Here is a 19,938-nt window from a genome sequence, read left to right on the forward strand (position 1 = left end):
ACCCACCTGGAGAGGGCAAGCCACCTTTTTCTAGTTGAAAACCATGGCCTTGGATTTGTAGGTTCTGATTCTCATCCCAGCTGCTTCAAACTCAGCTGCAAACCGTCCCAGTGCATAGGTTTGATGGACCCATCAGAACAACATTGTCTGCAAACAGAAGAGATGAGATCCTGTGGTCCCCAAACCGGACACCCTCCGACCCCTGACTACGCCTAGAAATTCTGTCCATAAAAACTGAACAGAACCGGTGACAACGGGCAGCCCTGGCAGAGTCCAACATGCACTGGGAACAGGTTTGACTTACTGCCGGCAATGTGAACACAGCTCCTGCTCCGGTCATACAGGGACCGGACAGCCCTGAGCAAAGGGCCCCGGACCCGGTAGCACCCCCCAAAGGACACCCCGAGGGACACGGTCGAAAGCCTTCTCCAGATCGACAAAGCACATGTGGACTGGTTGGGCAAACTCCCATGAACCCTCGAGCACCTGATGGAGAGTATAGAGCTGGCCCAGTGTTCCACGATCGCGACGAAAACCGCTCTGCTCCTCCTGAATCCGAGGTTCGACTATTGGTCAGATTCTCCCCTCCAGTACCTTGGAATAGACCTTACCGGGGAGGTTGAGGAGTGTGATCCCTCTGTAGTTGGAACACACCCTCCGGTCTTCTTGAATAGAGGGACCACCACCCCGGTATGCCAGTCCAGAGGCACGGTCACCGACCGCCACGCGATGTCGCAGAGACGTGTCACCCAAGACAGTCCTACAACATCCAGAGACTTTAGGTACTCTTATCCACCCCCGGAGCCCTGCCACCGAGGAGTTTGCGAAAAACCTCAGTGACTTCAGCTTGGGTGATGGATGAGCTAGCCTCTGAGTCCCTGGTCTCTACTTCCTCTTCGGAAGACGTGACTGAGGGATTAAGGAGGTCCTCAAAGTATTCCTTCCACCGTCCGACGACATCCCCAGTCGAGGTCGGCAGGCCTCTACCCGCATCGTAAACAGTGTTGGTGAGGCACCGCTTCCCCCTCCTGAGGCGCCGGACGGTTTGCCAGAATTTCTTTGGGGCCGACCGATAGTCCCCCGAATTCCTTCCAGGCCCGGGTTTTTGCCTCTGGGACAGCACGCGCTGCGGCTCGCTTGGCCTGCCGATACCTGTCGATGACCTCAGGAGACCTACAAACCTGATAGGCCTCCTTCTTCAGTCTGACGGCATCCCTTACTTCCGGTGTCCACCACCGGGTTCGGGGGTTACCACCACGACAGGCACCGGAGACCTTGCGACCACAGCTCCGAGCAGCCGCATCAACAATGGAGGCGGAGAACATGTTCCACTCGGACTCAATGTCCCCAGCCTCCCCCGGGATATGGGAGAAGGTCTCCCGGAGGTGCGAGTTGAATACCCTACTGACAGAGGGCTCCGCAAGACGTTCCCAACAGACCCTCACAATGCCCTTGAGTCTGCCAAGTCTGTCCGGCTTCCTCCTCCGCCAGCGGATCCAACTCACCACCAGGTGGTGATCGATTGACAACTCTGCCCCTCTCTTCACCCGAGTGTCCAAGACACGCGGCCAGAGGTCAGATGACACGACAACAAAGTCGATCATTGACCTCCGGCCTAGGGTGTCCTGGTGCCATGTGCACTGATGGACACCCTTGTGCTTGAACATGGTGTTTTTTATGGACAATCTGTGGCTAGCACAGATCGTCCCGATGATTAAAACATTGAACACATTCACTGTAGCGCTATGCACATTTACACAGCACCATAAGGGGAGTGAGCATAATGCACTTGCTCCTTAAGTTTAAAAGGACTTCGGGTTGGCAAGACCCAGGAATTAGCCCAAACGGGGTCTAGTGGGTATAAGCCATGCAACCCTTTTTTTTTCAAATTAAAACAAGTCAGGTACGACTGGTACTGTTGCTTCCACATTGACTTCACCCCTTGGGGCCTGATATGGTGCCCTGAAGGCTAACAGTAAACTGACAGAATTACCTGTATGCCCGCACTACTGCCTGTCGCTACACTCCAGCACATGGAACACGTCGGTTGCATCTGATACGCCTCTGTAAGCGAAGGGTTCTCTACCGCTTGGCCTTACACCACTGTGAGGGTCTAACCACCACTGGAGGCCGACGGGTACCAAACGGATCCCAACCGGTAACAGGGAGAGTAGCACTTGTTAAAAATAAAACATCATAATCAAAAAGGCAGCGGTGGTTGAGCTGGACACCCGGTGGGCTCCTGCACCTTCACCTGCTACATGGAGTAGACGCATGGACCACACATACACACCGAGCGACCAGCACCCGGAAGTACAGATGGCCAGAGGACGAACAACAACATAGAGCAGTGGTCCCCAAACTTTATGACTCGAGGGCCACATTGGATTCTAAAATTTGACCGGGGGGTCGGGCCAGGAAAATATGGATGGTGTGTTTGTGTGAACTAATAAATTACTATAAATTACACGCAAGATTTGACCTGTAACAAAGCAAACAAATGCAAGGCTCAATGTACAAATTGTTTTCCAAATGCATTAAATAATGATTAATTTAATTACATTTCAGTTGAATAAACACAGCAGGAAAATTGACCTTCAATTTCAGTGGGAACAGTGATGTTGATCTCCCTGTTTTGCAGTGCATCAAAGTCTGGTGTAAGTTTTGTTGTGGCAATTCTCAGGATCGATCCTTTGGTGTTGGTCAGTGAAGCTGGCTCTGTGACGGACTTTGTTGTCCTTCTCACTTCTCTAGAGGTTGGACACTTTGTCCAGGTTGATGCTTCGTTTGCTTCTTGCTGTGACTTTATGCTCATCAACTGCTCCAAAATGTGCCACTTCAAGACCATTTCTGGATGATATTATTCATAAACTAATCTGTCGCATCTGTCATAAACCGCAGGTGCCCACGCTGTAACATGAGATATTTACACAGAAATAAACGCAGTAGTGATGCGTTTTTTAAACCGGGGGTCTCGTGGGGCACGCGGCGCACCCGCGATCCACTTTAGTCCTGCTTTAGACCCGCTTTAGAACAAATCACAGCTGTCTCTAGTGTCACTTCTGTCCTTGATGACTCTGTGTGAGCTGATTTACCTGGGTCTTCACATCTGGATCATCTGCTCCTGAGCGCGTAATCATCGAGTGAGTGTTACGTTGTGACATGAGATATTTACACAGAAATATGGTCCAGATAATGATGCACATGTGTCTTTTGACTCGTGAGTCAGTTCTGGCCAAGAAAGTCTCATTTACACAATAGTGACAGGCCAGTTGTCTATTGAACGTGCTTGCGGTCCGCGCTACGCCTCGGGCCGCGGTCCGCGCTGCGCCTCGGGACTAATAAGACTAATTTCTCAGTGAATATGATTCTGATTGTAATAAAACACACAGCGTTTTGAAACTAAAAATTTAGAGAACACGACGTGTCCCCTGGACAGTGCTTATACTGTCCACAAGAGTCTGCTACAGTGTGTCAAACACTTGCGCTTCCTGCTTGATTGGCCCCAGTGGCTGTTTGTGGTGAATTTTATTTTCTGAGCGCCATAGATCTTGTGTGCGAGCATGGAGAAATGTGGGCATTACAGGCAAAAGGTAAAATGAACGGCCAGCCACTGTATCGTGAGTTTGAATCCCGACATTTGCTGCATGTCCTCTTTTCTCTCTCATCATTCCCCTTCCTTTCTTTCTCATTCCATCTACTGTCTAATAAAGCCTACGGCAAAACAAATATATATATATATATATATATATATATATATATATATATATATATATATATATATATATATATATATATATATATACACACACATCTACACTGCTATACATATATATTATTATTATTTTTTTTTTTAGTGCCTTTTGAACATAAACATTATCTGCACAGGGACAACAGTGAGCTGCTGCATCAGAGTAAAATACATAATACACTGGAAGAGTTAGCCATTAGCTCCGATGCTAGCGCCGAGGCCCCGCTCCGCTCTGACACGCCGAGGCCCCGCTTACAGGGCTAGAGTCTGGCTCCTCACCTGCTCCTCACACCCTCCCCTGCGCCTCCCTTAAACCTCCGGGCACTGCTCACAGAAGACGGCTCACACATGATTAGAAAATGTTGACTTACCACTGGACTCAGATAGAGCTGGATGCTAAATCTGTGGTTGGCTTCGTGCGTTGAAAAGTTGACTTGTATTCGGTAAGTGCTGCTCACTGCGTCGAGTCCGAGGTCAACCTGGCGAGGACTGTGCGTGAGCGGTATTTATACACCTGCCAATCTGCAACGTCACGAATTACCATGGCATTTCTCCATAGAAACCGGACAGTGCTGTAGGTTTATATGAGGCTGGACTCACGTCCTAATCTGGACATTTGGCACTTCTGCAGGTCCGAGCAGGGCTTCTGCAGGTCGAGCGGGGCTTCTGCGAGTCAAGGCCTGAAAACCTTGACGCGCAGAAGTCCCGAGGCAGTGATACAGCTAAATGGCGCTAGCATCGGAGCTAATGGCTAATTCTCCCAGTGTATTATGTATTTTACTCTGATGCTACTAAACCAAATGCACTACAGAAATGACCGGTACTTTTAGATGGACCATTTGACCAGCAGCTCACTGTCCCTGTGCAGATAATGTTTATGTTGAAAAGACACCAAATAAATATACCACCCGAGCTTCAAACAGGGACAATGTCTTACTTTAGTATATGATTAGTTAATATTATCAACCATTCATTTCACATTAAGTCTCAGTATGTTAGATGTAAAAAAGACTCTGTGGCTCTGCAATATTAGACAGCAGTATGCACGATACAGACGTCTGACCTGTGTTTTTTATTATACTTAGTTGTAACAGTCAAGATGTTTTATAATGTCTTATTCACTAAGATTTGACAACTTAAAAGTACAATGATAAAATTAATCATCATCCATTAGTCATTTCAGTGACAGGTGATTACATAATGTCATGAACACTTTATAATCACCTTTCATTGAAATCCATTCCAACGAATGAGGGAAAGAAACAGTTGTTGTGGCGGGAGGTTCTGGTCCGGATGGACTAGAGCCTCCAGCCTGAGGGGAGTGGCTCAAATAGTCCATGCCCAGGGTGAGAAGGGTCAGTTACGATCCGACCTGCTCGTCCTGGAGACGTACAGGTCCTGCTGAGATGGAAGTCTGCAGAACCTCAGCAGCTGTAGTCTGTCTCTGCACAATCATGCCATTATGTTTGAGTTAACTTTACAAATATAATGCACTTCTTAATTATTAATAATATAATAATAATAATTCATGTGACATTTTATTTTTTGTAAATTGAATTGTGCATTGGTTTCAATTATGGTGTTATGTGCAAATCTGGTCTTGAGATCATACTCCAGAAACGCCTGATGAGCTCTGGTTCCTCCTCAGCCCAGCAAAGGATGTACTTCCTGAGGCAGCGGAGGAAAGTCAGGCTGCCAGCGCAGATGATGGTGCCATCATTGAGTCCATCCTCACCTCCTCCATCACCGTGTGGTACGCTGGAGCCACAGCCAGGGACAAACAGAGACGAGAGACTTCCATCTCTGCAGGACCTGCACGCCTCCAGGACTCCGGGACGAGCAGGTCAAATTTAGTTTATCTAGTGCCACTTTTCCTAACATAGACATTAGTATCTCTGCAAACTATAACACAGATAATAAATATAGATGCGTTACTTATATCCTGTACCCTGTGACAGAAGCTTCAGTGTTGAGTTGATTCATCTCAGTCCAGAGCTTAGCTAAATGTAAAGTTGGAGTCAATGTGTTGTTTTTCCATTTGTCCACAGAGGGGCGCAGTGCTACTGTTGTCCCAGGTATAAGAGAGGCGAAGACAGGTAGTTTGGAGGGGCTGACCAAACAGATTTTTGGCATATTTATATGAAATATTGACCCTGTGTTTATGTGTATTTTAATAACTGTGCAATAAAATGGAAGAATTGAATTGGCCAATGGATTCACCGGATGATTCATTGTAGTATGATTCCTTCTCTTCCATCTCTCCCTCTTTGTGCTATGGCCCAAACTTCTATCAAGAACATTACTTAAAACTTCATTGTATTGTAAGTTTTGAGTGCAGGTATGTCTTTGCAATTCATTGTTTTTATTGTGCCAATGGTTTGGGAAGGAAAATTATTAGGCCATAGGCCTAATAACCACACCAAGACTACTTTTCAAAAGTGGTTTTCCAATCTCAAAGATATACTTGAGCTGGGGAAAAAAGTTCTCTGCATGATTTCTTCCAGTATTCTCAGATTCTCAGAGACATAACTACTTTCTTGGAGGATGTAAAGTGGGGAGACTCTGGGTGCTTTAGTTTATGTGCAAACGTAAGTTAAAAAAACAGTTTTAACAATTTTTAGTTATCGTTACGCACTTGAAAATTCTTACTCCACATTTAATATTCAACTGAATGCTTCAACAATTACAAATTCTCTAGTCTTGATTCAATTCTTGTTCTGGAACAGGGACAAGAGCTTCTTCATTCTGAGGATTTCCTGGTTTTCAATCAGTCGTGTCCGGATGACAGTGTCACAGAATGCTGTATATGCATCGCCGTACTCCCAGACTTTAGGTAACCTGTATAAAGCAAGGAAATGCAGTGATTGGTCAGTGAGTGAAAATTTACTAGCTCACTACAAACAGAAATTTGCTTTGATTCAAAGGTATTTAAAATTATCGTGTAGTCATTACAATTATTTTCAATTAAATTATGAATTTATCTAAATATATGGAAATATATATATTTTATTTGATTACCAAAATGTTACCTTTCATCACTTGTCTTCTTGGTCAGAAAGCTTGTGTATTCTTTGTAACACCTCTTGTGATAGAGGTGCCTTAAATGGCAACACAATCTTTACCTCTGGTACACATCAGGATGGATTCATCTGCTCTTGATTCAGTTGCTTTGACCAAACTTCCTAGTAAAGGAGAAGTAAAAGAATTTCAATCGAGGGTGAGCACAATCAGTAAACAATCGCAAAAGCTGTATTGCCCTTTTATTCAACTCACATCATCATACAATCTTACGTACATTACATCTACATGTAATAAACTAGGCACATATTATAAGCACTAATAGTAAGTTTTCAAACTTCCTATAAGTTATCTGTTCTTTTCTTCTGTTACTACCTCTGGATCTACCTGCGTTGCATCAATGAAATTTCTCCATGTGGGACAATAAAGGAATATCTTATCTTATCTTATATATGTATATTTTGGCCAACTTATTTCACTGTGATTAGTCCTATTTACCACGAGCAAGAGAAAACACACATGCCAGAATCAGTATATAATCTACTCACCAGCCGTTAAAGTTTCAGCTTGGACCAATTTATCTTTCTTTGTCTTGTGAGCCTCTTTGATACAGCGATCAACCTTCTTGCAAATGATGCAAACTTCAGGAAGTACATTGCTTGACTTTTTAGATGATTTTGTCTTAACATCTGTGGTAGATCTCAGTCGTTTGGGAGAAGGTGGCAGAGTTGATGTGGTAGATTCAGTGTCATCGTCACCCTCTCCATGCTCCCCACATACCGACTGTTTTGCTTTTCAGCACTAGTAATTCGTTTCTTGTCAATGAAACGTCTATAGCATGTAGGGTGAAACGTCTATAGCATGTAGGGTGAAACGTCTATAGCATGTAGGGTGAAACGTCTATAGCATGTAGGGTGAAAGCCTAGCTTGTTACTTTCCAGAAAATGAGAAAAATTTCCGTCCGAAGAAGCCACAGAAGACGTAGGATAGTTTTGTTTGGCGAAGTCATCATTGTGTACACAAACAGCTGCTGCTAACGCACGGTCTATTCCGTCGATTTCTATCCACTTTCGAGCACAAGTCATCAGCTTCCTCCAGCGGACAACAGCTTCCTCCAGCGGACAACAGCTTCCTCCAGCGGACAACAGCTTCCTCCAGCGGACAACAGTCAGTGGCTGTATTTGTTCTTTTTCTACCGCTGAAATGTATGTGATGCACATGTAATCCATATTTTCATAGCGTTTTCTATCGGCTCGAGAGACAACATGCCGCTCCACGGGAGCAGCCATGTTTGATGTTGTTGTAGTAATCTCTCCCCTGATTGGCTGATTCAGAGGCAGAATGATTCAGGCGTAGGGATATAGTTCCGCATTTAACTTATCGCCGTAAAAAAAATGGTGCGATGCGAGTGGAGAACCTTTGGTCATGAGCCAATAGTACAATGATAATTTTATATTTGAAGTAATTTTTCAGTCTTGTGACCTTGTGAGGTGTAGTGAACTTGACCGATACAGGCTACAGCCTATGGCCTATATGTCTGAAAAAAAGGCACAATCAAATGAAACTTGTTGGTAAGGCAGTCGGTCGTCTCTGTGAAAGGACATACTCAAAGAAACATAATTTATATTTTTATGTTATTTGAGCAGACTTTAGTACTTTGATTTGCCAACTCTGCTGTAGTATAAAGGTATGTCAACATTAAAAAACAAAGAAAACTAGCATTTACTTTGTTCATGATTTATTAAAATGACAAAGAAGTTGATTGAAAACAGCACTTCCACATTCAATCAAAAGCAGATTATCAATCAACACAAAATGTAGGGAATAAATATACTATACAAGATATTTTCTGTGGAAGTCACTTGAAGGTGAGATGTGATAAGGCATAGACATTAAATTAGAAATTAAGGTCGATTTTCATTATCCAGCACTCTGGAAATGTGCAAAAACATGTTTTACATTCAACGATGATGGTTAAAGCTATGTTAATAAAAACAGATCATCAGCACCATACAGTGATTGTACTTCCATACATTATATCTATTTCAGTATATTTTCTTTTCAGCAAACCAGTTTGCATTCTTAAAGGTGCACTATGTAACTTCTCTGCGTGAGGATTCATCTTAAAACATATCCATGGGGACAAGTTGGTTGCAGACCCTCCAGCAAAAAAGTTAACGGTTGCATGTTTAACTTTGGTTAGTTATTGCAAATCAAATCAGAAAAACATAGCTATAATTATAAATAGATGGGTTATCCTGACGTGGAAAAAGAGGGGGACAATAGATACAGTGGAAAACGCATCATATTGGATGCGTCGTCTGCCGTGGGAGAAAAATATGTTTCTTTTTGACGTTACTTTTAGGTTTATTTTAAGTACAACTGATTTAAGTCAAGTCACAACTGAGTCTAAACAGAGGTTGACGAAGGGTTACCCCAGAAAAGTACATGTATAAATCTCTAGATGTTAAAATACAGCAGGCTGTGCTAGCATGTAGCTACAGCTACTGTAAGCTTTCTTGGATACACTCCATCTTCTCCATGTCTTTGTGTCTGTATTTGGTACAGCATAACTCAGTGTTTGCTCTTGTAGTTGTGAGCGACAGAACAGTTCTTCAACATTAAAATGTATGTTTTGTTTCAACATTCCATTAGAGGGCGTTCCCTAAGATGCAGACTGTGGTCTTGTTTTTGAAGATGTGCAAAATGTAAATATTTATTTTAGGGTCAACTATGGAAAAAGCAGCAAGGAATTGTTAAAAAACTGGGCTTTTATGTTTCATTTTGAAGTCAGTTCACAATTTGTGCCATAGTAGAAAATAAATTAAGTCTGACAGTAAGCCTTGCAGACTTGCAAACAAGGGCAGGGCTAGTTTCTGTTACATCTCTGATTGGGCAGAGACCAATTAGAGCTCAAAAACTGCTTCTGCTCAAACCCTTTCCATCAGATTGAAAATTACTTTAGAAAGTAAGCCGAAACATCTTGATTTCTAAAGCAGCTGGCAATTGAAACCTTTTCTACCATGGACAAATCCAGGAGAAATTAGTGATTACATCAATTTATGTGTGCCATAATTGAACGTCAAAGGTGCATTATGTAGTTTCTCTGGTTGAGGGTTTTCCAAGGAGATTTTTTTTTGCTTGGCCCGGAATGCTTCACATTCCAGGCCATTTCCATCCATGGAGATGGAAATCTTTTATGGCATTAAAACATTTTCATCTCCATGGAGACAGGCAAGAGATAAAAAAAAAACTCCTGCACTTTAATAAATGCAAGATATGTAGATACTGTTGATGGTTACTGCAGAACATTCCAGAGTAAACAATAAAATATCTATGGAGACCAACACATGGTGGACATTCTAAATCAAAAAGGTTACAGAGTGCACAAGACATATAGCGGTACATTTTAACACGTTTCTGATGGATTGCAAAAATATGATCTCGCTATTGTTATAGGGACAATCCAGAATTATTTACATGAACATTTCTGTCAATATTGCCCACACTTAAAGTAGCTGTACCAGATTTTCATCATGTAATAAAGTACCTTTTAAAGTGGTAAAGTTTGTTTTGCTCCAGCACAGTTATATTGTAAAAGCAGTTCTTGGTGACAAAAAATGAGACTGCTGTGCGCAGTGTATCGAATAAAACGTGAAGCAGGAAGTGCAGTGTAAGCATGTTAGTTGGTTGCTTTACCGTGACAGCAAAACTCACTCTGGTTGTGAAAAGTGCTTATAAACTCATGGTGAAAAATTAGAATGCATTAAAGAAAGTGAGCAAAACGTTAGGACCACTGCAAGGAGTTAAAAATGAACTATTTCTGTTTTTAAAAGACATTAAAAGTCAGATACAGCTCCTTTAATGGAAGAACATTTGATTCAAAAAGATAAAACACATTGTAAGACTTTGCTATCAAAATATAATGACTGATAATTTTTCAAGGTTACAGCTACATAAAAAGCTTAGTCAGTATGACCTGATTGGAGTGTCTGACTAGAAGAATATGCTGGTGAAACAAGTGTTCTTTTATCAGAAGTCATCCCAAACTCTCCTTCTCCGTGGGGCTGGGCTCAGCCTAAATGCTGGCTGTTCTTGTGATCTCCTGACTATCAGTGAGGTTTAACTTCTGGCTGGATAATTTAGGTTAAGTAGAAAACACACAAAATACAACAAATAGTTTCACATAACATAACATTTTGCAATTTTAAATTTTAAATTCAAATGGATGGTTGAGGTTTGACCTGATTTATGGTTCATATTGTTTTGGTCTTAATCTCAGGGACTCAATGAACAGATTTAATAACTTGGGCTCCACTTAAAAGGATACATGGATGAACTCAGCTCCTCCAACTGCAATGAGAGAGAAAAATAAATGTCAGCGTGTGTACATCTAGTTTCACTTCCCATTAGAAATATTTTTAAATTTGAATTTGCATATTAGGCATGCAATGATTAAACAACAAATTTTGATTAGACCAGGGGTGCCCACACATTTTCGGTTCATGAGCTACTTTTATATTCGACAAAGCCCAAAGATCTACCTATAGATCTAAATTACTATACAGTAATTTAGTATTATTTTTGTTGTCAGAATTAAACAGGTTTTTATTTTTGTTTAACCATAATTAGGCTATAGAAATACAATTTAGGCTTTCATTAATAGCCTAATATTGTTTATCATGAATCACAAATGTCCAATATAAAAAGGAGAGACAAAATCTGCTATTTAACTAGACCATTTAATACAGCTGAGTATTTTGAAAATAAAATATACTGACCACAACTACGCTAAGTGATAGAAGGTCGAGCTTAACCAGAACTTCATCTCTCCTCCTTCCTCTGCATTACACAGTGCGCACTCCGGCGCGCTTCCCGGAGCTTTCTGGCGCGATCGACCTGACTGCCACTGCGATCAACCGCGATCAACGTATTGGGCACCCCTGGATTAGACTATAAGAAATAATGGTAGTTGTATTGAAAATAGTAATGGTTATCTTGGCTGTACAGATTCTAAAAACACATACTAAAAGACCATTTACAACAGACAGTGGCATTGTTAAATCAAAATGTAATTTTTTAACCATTTCTGATTTTCATTAATTATACATTTTATTCATAGACATTCTTCATTTAGAAGGCATCAATCACCATATTTCAACATTTCTTTTGTTGATAATGTATTTAAAGTGCTTAAAGTGTGGTTAAGGCAGCAGCACACATAAGGGTTCCGTATGTTGAGTTCAATACATAAAATGTATTTAAAAATGTTGACAAAACAAAAAAAATGAATCGCTGAATTAACTTAACACAATTTGGGATGTCCTTGTTTATTTCAACTCTGTAAGGCTCCTGAATCCGTGTATGATTCGTTCTTTAGTTCTCTGCCTCTGCCTCTGCCTCTGCCTCTGCCTCTGCCTCTGCCTCTGCCTCTGCCTCTGCCTCTGCCTCTGCCTCTGCCTCTGCCTCTGCCTCTGCCTCTGCCTCTGCCTCTGCCTCTGCCTCTGCCTCTGCAGAATGAGCCTAAGCTAAAGATGTATAACCTGTTTTTAAGAAAAAAAAATAACCTGAAAATAGCCAAAAATCACCACAAAATCCGACCTTTGTGAAAGCTGCATGTGGCCTGTAAGCTGAACGCGAGCATTTGGTTTTTACATTGTGCTCTATGGGAAAAATGCTTTCTGGGCAGAAGAGGATTTTTTGGCAGCAGTTCCAACGGACTGGCCACTGGAGCCTACTCATGGCAGCTTGTAGCTAGCAATACCCTATTCAGATATTTTATTTATCAGATCCATGATTGAAAATAATGGCATTGACAGCAAATTTTAAAATGTATTGTTTCAGACATTGTGGATTGTTTCGCGCACTGGGATGTACAAATTATTATGCGCAGAAGAAGACAGCTCCTTTGACAAAGCTTCAGATTGAGGATAGAAATGGATTCAAGCAAGTAAACGAACAGTAGTGAGTCAAGCCTCACTAACTAAGCTACAATTGTACTTTTGAATTAATTTGGGTTTTCATTTGGGCAATGATTTAATCACCATCTCATAATAATTCAGATTTATGTGTTTAGGTGCATTAATTATAAATCTATTAATCCATTAAAGATGGAGTAGTTGCTCTTGAAAAACACTGTTTGAATAATTGACAGTTGAATAAAATCCCAAACTTAAAAAAGTTAACCAGGGGGTCAGGACCCTATGGGAGTCACAGAAATATTTCAAGGGGTTCCCAGATTATGAGCGAGAAAAAAAATATTCACACAATAGTCTTAAACTAGGATTGACACCTTTCAAATGCAGCAATAAATGTAGATTATGTTTGTGGCCTAACAAAGTATCTAGGTCTATAGCCTCAAAATAAAATCAAACATTGGACATGTTGGGGTAGACAACATTTAATGTTTGGGGTCATGAACGCTAATGGTTGTAATTTAAAAAGTTTGGGAACCACTGATGTTTTCACTATTTTAGTGAAAGGGTCGCTAACCTGATTCGTTTTTAAGATGTAGTATACATGTAGTGTTATTTACGCCTTCATTTAATGACAAATATAAACTACAAAAGCAAAATTTCAGGCATCACAGCAGTTTCTTCCCTGCCATAACGGCTTCCTAGTCACAAGGGTGCAGGAGCTCTATGGTGATGCATACATTACCCATAATCAATTTATAGGCTGTGTTACCGAACAATGGTAAACAACAGGAATCTTAGGCCATATTTACTCTCCTCTTTCACATATACCATCATATTTCATTCACAATTTCCATTCCTACTCCAAGGCCCTATAAGCTAAAACCAGATTAAGCACAAACATTCACAACCAGCTTTCCGGGTCAGAACAAAACCCTGAGGTGCTTACGTTGAGCAGCAGTTTGTCCATGTTGGTGTCTGAGGCCATTTTCCTCTGGTCCTCTGGCATTTCATCCACCTCTCCGTAGAGGTCAAAGTGCAAACGGGCAAGTTTCTCCTGCATCTCCCGCACATGCTCCATCTGGTCAATAGAGCACTCGTTACCTGAAACAACATCCACATACGAATACACACATTTATGGCTGGGGATTTTCAAAACAAATCAGAAGGAGGTAGGTTTTTTAATCTACAGTGGCTTGCACTAATTTGTCACGTCACAACCACAAACTTGAATAAATTGTTTTGGCTTTTTTTTGTGAAAGAACAAAATGACGTGGAAGCTAAAGGAAAATTATGTAGGAATTCCATTTTTCTTTTAGAATAAAAACATAAAAGTACAGCATGCAAAAGTATTCAGTCCCCTTGAATCAATACGGATGGAACCGCCTTCTCTGCAATTACAGCTGAAAGTCTTTTGTAGTATGTCTCTACCAGCTTTGCACACGGACAGACTGACATTTTTGCCCATTCTTCTTTGTAAAACAGCTCAGATTTTATCTAGAGCGTTTGTGAACAGCAGTTTTCTGATCCTGCAACATATTCTCGATTGAATTTCGGTCTGCACTTTGGCTAGCCCATTCTAACACATGAATATGTTTTGTTTAAAACCATTCCATTGTAGCTCTGGCTTTATGTTTAGGGTTGTTGTCCTGCTGTAGGTGAACTTCCGCCCCAGTCTCAAGTTTTGCAGATGCCAACAAGATTGCCCTGTATTAGGCTCCATCTATCTTCTCATCAAATCTCTGTCCCTTCTGAAGAAAAGCAGCCCCACAGCTGCAGCCACACCATGTTTGACAGTGGGGGTGGTGTGTTCTGAATCATGTGCCGTGCTTTTAGGCCAAAAAGTAAAATTTTGGTCTGATCAGACCAGAGCACTTTTTTCCACATGTTTGCAGTTTGCCGGACGCCATGTGAGGACACAGAAAACAAGACTTCTTGCTACTCTTCTATAAAACCCAGATTTATGTAGTGCAGGACTGATAGTTGTCCAACGTGCAGTTTCCCTGTCCGCCTGAGCAGTAAATTGCTGCAGCTCCACCAGAGTTACCATGGTCCTCATGGCTGTAGCTTTGATCAGTGCTCTCCTTGTTTGGCCTGTCAGTTTTGGTGGATGGCCATGTTTTCGAAGGTTTGTAGTGGTGCCATACTCCATTTACGGATTATCAATTGAACAGTGCTTTGTGAAATGTTCAAAGCGTATGAAATCTTTCTATAACCTAACCCTGCTTTAAACATCTCCACAAGGTTATCCTTGATCTGTCTGGTGTGTTCCTTGGACTTTGCGATGTCGTTTGCTCCCCTAACAAACTTCTGTGGCCTTCACAGACCAGCTGCATTCATACTGAAATTAGACACACAGATGGTTTAACGTTTAAAGGTGCCATAATGTGCTTTTTTCACGTTTCGTAGTCTATCCTAAGTGTATAATTGATAATAATAAGGGTTGTGCAACACCCTTAACATAATAGTTAAGAAATATCACCCAGACCTTGGACCCCCTCACCAACCCGGAAATGCAGACGGCTTGGTTTGATATTCGCCCCCACCCTTGCGAAGAGCGATCTGGCTCCCCCGCCCAACCCGTGACGTAGTCTCAGAGAGCGCGTGTGTGCCCCGCCCACCCGTGACATAGTCCCACAGCTGTCTGCTCCGCGCTGCGCCGCTCCTGCCGCGCGACTGAGTGAGAAACGATAGAACTTCAGATCAACACTACTTTGAGCCTAAATAAATCTGGTGTTTATTCTACAGCGTGCGCAGAACAGATATATCTATAGATCTATATAAAAGTCTTATGTCCATCGCGCTCTTATTTCCTGGTTTTTCGGTATTGGATAGAACTTCTCTCCGTTTATTTTCCCGGTTGCTGCATCAGCTGCCACATAAACCTTCACCATTGTGATAATAGTAAAGAGTGCGATATCATTAATGACGTTTTGGGCCTCTTTGAGCTGTGTTTCGTCGTAAATCGAAGCAGAAAAACTCCGGAATGGGCTTGTAGGGAGACAAGAGGCGCGGAGCAGCGCAGCACGGAGCCGGGGGGAAGGGGGCGGGAGGCGGCAGGCGGGAGGGGAGGGGGGATGATGACGCGTGCTTGACCTTATGACGCGGTCTTGCCCCACCGCCCGTCAGTTTGGAGATTCGCGGAAAGGAGATAGTCTGTACTATAGCTAAAAACTGCGGGAATCAATCAAAAAAACACTCTGGGTACATATATGAAGCACAAATAGCAATGTAAGAAGGTTAAAAGCTCTGAAAAGTCGATTTTGCATGTTATGGGACCTTTAATCATTAGGTCACCATTCACTCTGTCAACAATCATCAGGCATCTTCTGAAAGCAATTGTTTGCACGCAGGAAAAAGAGGCTGAATAATTTTGCATGCAGCACTTTTCTTTTCTTTTTTATAATGTACATGTACAATTTTCCTTCGACTTCACAATTGTGTGCCACTTTGCGTTGCTCTTTCACAAAATTGCCAATGAATTTGTTTAAGTTTGTGGTTGTAACGTGGCAAAATGTAACGTAACGTTTCAGGGGTACAAATACTTTTGCAAGCCACTGAACCATTTTGCACATTGTTAATATTTACATGCATTAATTTTTAGGCATCTGAAGTGAAATTGTGGTAAACCGCCAAAGCAAAATCCATCCTAGCGCTGCTTACGGCTAGTACGTCCAGGTTTACTAGTGATAAATAACCTAATTATGAGATGTAGAATACCACCAACCAAATAAAGTATTTTTTTTATCTGCGGTGTATCCATATCGAGTTTGACCAGATTCAACCAGATTCAAAACAGTTAGAAGTCAAATTCAACTATGGTTGAAATAATCGTTTTTGGCCCACAGAAACAAAGAGAAAGTGTTAGCGGTCACCTCCAGAGTCTCGCTCTAAAACCTACAAACCAAATTAGAAATCTGGGGGTAATAATGGACTCAGACTTGAACTTTAATAGCCTCGTCAAATCAATAACATCAGCAGCTTTTTACCATCTAAAAAACATTGCCAAAATCAAAAATATAGTGTCAAAACCAGATTTAGAGAGACTTATCCATGCGTTTGTCTCCAGTAGATTAGACTACTGTAACGGCCTGCTCACTGGTCTCTCCAAACGAGCTGTAAAACAGCTGCAGTACATCCAGAACGCTGCTGCTCGGGTCCTGACTAGAACCAGGAAGTACCATCACATTAGTCCTGTTCTCAGGTCTCTGCACTGGCCCCTGTGGCTCAGAGAATAGACTTTAAAGCAGCTCTGCTTGTGTACAAGTCTCTCCATGGCCAAGCACCAAAGCACATCTTGGATATGTTAGTGCCATATGAACCATCTCGGACTCTGAGGACCTCAGGGACCGGCCTCCTGCTGGTGCCCAGAGTCAGGACTAAACATGGGGAATCTGCGTTTCAGTTTTATGCAGCTAAAATCTGGAACAGTCTTCCTGAAGATGTGAGACAGGCTTCTACTCTGACAATGTTCAAATCTAAGCTAAAAACAGTTTTGTTCAGCTGCGCATATGACTGAAGGGATTTTTTCTTTGCACTCTTCTCTTCTGTTTGTGATTTTATTAGTTTAGAAAATCAGTTGGATTGATCATTTTTAATTTAGTTAATTTTATTGTATTTCTGTAATTTCTTTGTGATTTGAATGCATTTTTCCTGCTGTGTGAAGCACTTTGAATTGCCTTGTGTATGAAATGTGCTCTACAAATAAACTTGCCTTGCCTTGCCATGGTTTTCTGACTCCTCTACCAGTTCAATTGGAGCAGTTCAGAATGTGACGACATCTAATTGATTGAAATTACTTGTAGAGCTGATTGCTCACTTCTTACCAAAAGCCTGGAGTTTGCCTGAGTGGAAGTCGTTGAGGAGGCTGAGGAGGCCCTTCTCCATCTCCTGCACATCGGACACGTCAGTCAGGAAAGAGTGCTGGACGATTGGCGCCGCCTGGCCCTGGACTAAAGCCTTGGAGCTAGCTGGATACCTTGCTTTGTCTTTACCTGGTCTACAATACACCAAAGTAGAAACATTTCACAAGACACAGCTTACTATACAATACAATATATCAGATATTAGGGCATTTGGCACCATACTAGTTCTATCAAATGTTTTTTCATTGATTTTGTTGGACTCATAATGAAAAGATTGGGTTATTAATCCATGGAATTTGTTTACATTAGGCAACTAGAACCAAAATGGTGGCAAAAACAAAAGGCTGCATTAAGTTTAGATAATATAACGTGCTCTTGGAAGAACAAAATATCCTGTATTTTTATAGAAAAATGTAGTTGTACTTTTAGACTATGGCTGCACAATATTGGAATATTTGTATGTACTTTTGGACACAATAATTGCAGTGACATCAAAACAAAAAGGTAAATCTTAATTTATTTGTAAAACTGCATAAAAATAAAAATGTCAGTTTAGGCATCATATATATGATGGATAGATATAAAAAAAATCTCTCTCTCTCTCTCTCTCTCTCTCTCTCTCTCTCACTCTCTCTCTCTCTCATATTTTCCCCCTAAAATGGTGATGATCTCAGTACCTTCTGCCTTTGCTCTTCTGACTGGAGTTGGTGCCCATGTTGCTGTCAAGATTTCGCCCCCCAGAGGACGCACCGCTCTTTCGGCTAGATCCTGAGGGTTGAGCTGCGCCGCTCGTGGACGTCCTGGGACTCCTGCGTTTTACTTTTTTGTCTTCCATGTCCACATGTTCAGATGGCTCTAGTGATGTAGCACAACCTTCACAGAAAGAGACAGAACTAGCAGACAAATTTTTCAAAACTTCAACCAATTTCTTAACTTTGTATTATTCAAGCATTTTTAAGGATTTCAAGCACCTTTAAAAATCCTGCCACTAATCGAAATTTTGTCATTTCTAATAGTCATTGATCATCTTGGGTCTTTTTAATGCAGAGGTGACCAAAATACAATCTGCATCTTCTTTTTTTTATGTAACCTACTGCATTCTACTATTTTTGAAACTGAAGATTCCTAACAGTAAAATAAAAACAACAAAAAAGTAAATAGAGAAAATACTCAAGTACTGTAACAGAAGTGATGATTTGACTGATTTGATTTTACTTGTGTTGGAGTAATATTTAAATCTCTTAATATTGAATCTGTACTTTTACTCACGCCATAAAAAGCAGTATTTTGACCACTGCTGCCATGCCAATAGGAGAACGTAAATATTCCTCGCATCACTTTTTGGAGGTACTGTCTTTATGACTAGTTGTAATAATGATGCTAAGACCTAGTACTATTCCAAACTCTGTGTTTTAACTTTTAAGAGATCGACGTTGAAAATCAAGTTTTAAAACAATATTGAAATCATGGTCCCACTTGAAATTCAGAGATTTTAAGGCAATATTTTAAACCTCAAAAAGCCTATATTTATCCTCGTTTCACTTGTATTGACGTTTCTAGCTTGTTTACGCGTAAATCAGAGGCGTAAAAGGACAGAATGAGGAAAAACATAGAACACGAACTTGAGTAGATTCGTGGATTTCCAGAATATTTACTTTGACAAGCCGACGTGAACGATCAGAGATGTCCTTTACTCACTGTAAACGCTGCACGTGAGCTGTTAGTACGTTGTTCACGACGTAAACACGGATCAGATCATTGTGATCAGATTGTGACAGCTCTGTCCTAGCAGCGAGCTAAAAAAAAAAATACTGGCTAATGCTACTTCCTGTTTCGGTCTGCCGTACGCTGACGTACGCTGATCTATTAACATTATTTTTCATATTTTTTATGATGGTGAGGTTATTCCATACCTACCTTTATGTAGAGTACATTTTATACTATGTCATTATTCTTATTTTTTTTATATTCTCTTTTTATCCACGGCTCTATTCTATTATCGGACATCAGACGTAGTTACACAAATACACCGCTAGAGTGAGACAAATGGCAGCTAATGCGACGAGTCATACGACGATCAATTCGTTTTTCAGAAAGCCTACGACACTTATTTGTTTTAATTATTTTTGTGTTTAGTTCAAATGCTTTAGCCCAAGTGTGTTGGTTTGATACATGTATTACCACAATTTGATTCCAAAACAGCGGTTCTAATAATAATAATGATAATAATAATAATAATAATAATAATATATTTAAGTCAAAGTGTAAAATATCACGCTAAATAATATTATTTTTAAAAAATTCAAAAAGTTATTGAAGGGGTTTCATTAAATGTTATACATGTATTAATGTTATAAATGTATTAATGCTTAAGGAGGTAACAGAGTAA

The 19,938-nt window shown here is 41.1% G+C and overlaps 1 protein-coding gene across 1 annotated transcript; it reads right to left on the reverse strand.

Annotated features, from left to right (window-relative positions):
• Positions 1-8,627: 8,627 nt before the first annotated feature.
• On the reverse strand, positions 8,628-19,378 carry ccdc28a (coiled-coil domain containing 28A). Its single transcript, XM_072446945.1, has 6 exons — positions 19,248-19,378; positions 18,227-18,422; positions 17,511-17,683; positions 13,634-13,788; positions 11,100-11,122; positions 8,628-10,902 (listed from the first exon to the last, which is right to left on the reverse strand). Exons 2-6 carry the CDS (start codon positions 18,382-18,384, stop codon positions 10,848-10,850), a joined length of 564 nt encoding a protein of 187 aa, XP_072303046.1. The 5' UTR covers positions 18,385-18,422; positions 19,248-19,378; the 3' UTR covers positions 8,628-10,847.
• Positions 19,379-19,938: the final 560 nt, after the last annotated feature.

Source organism: Eucyclogobius newberryi, unplaced genomic scaffold, assembly GCF_026437365.1.
Source record: "Eucyclogobius newberryi isolate DKJ021-1_F unplaced genomic scaffold, fEucNew1.0.hap1 SCAF_1, whole genome shotgun sequence".
Lineage (NCBI taxonomy): Eukaryota > Metazoa > Chordata > Actinopteri > Gobiiformes > Gobiidae > Eucyclogobius > Eucyclogobius newberryi.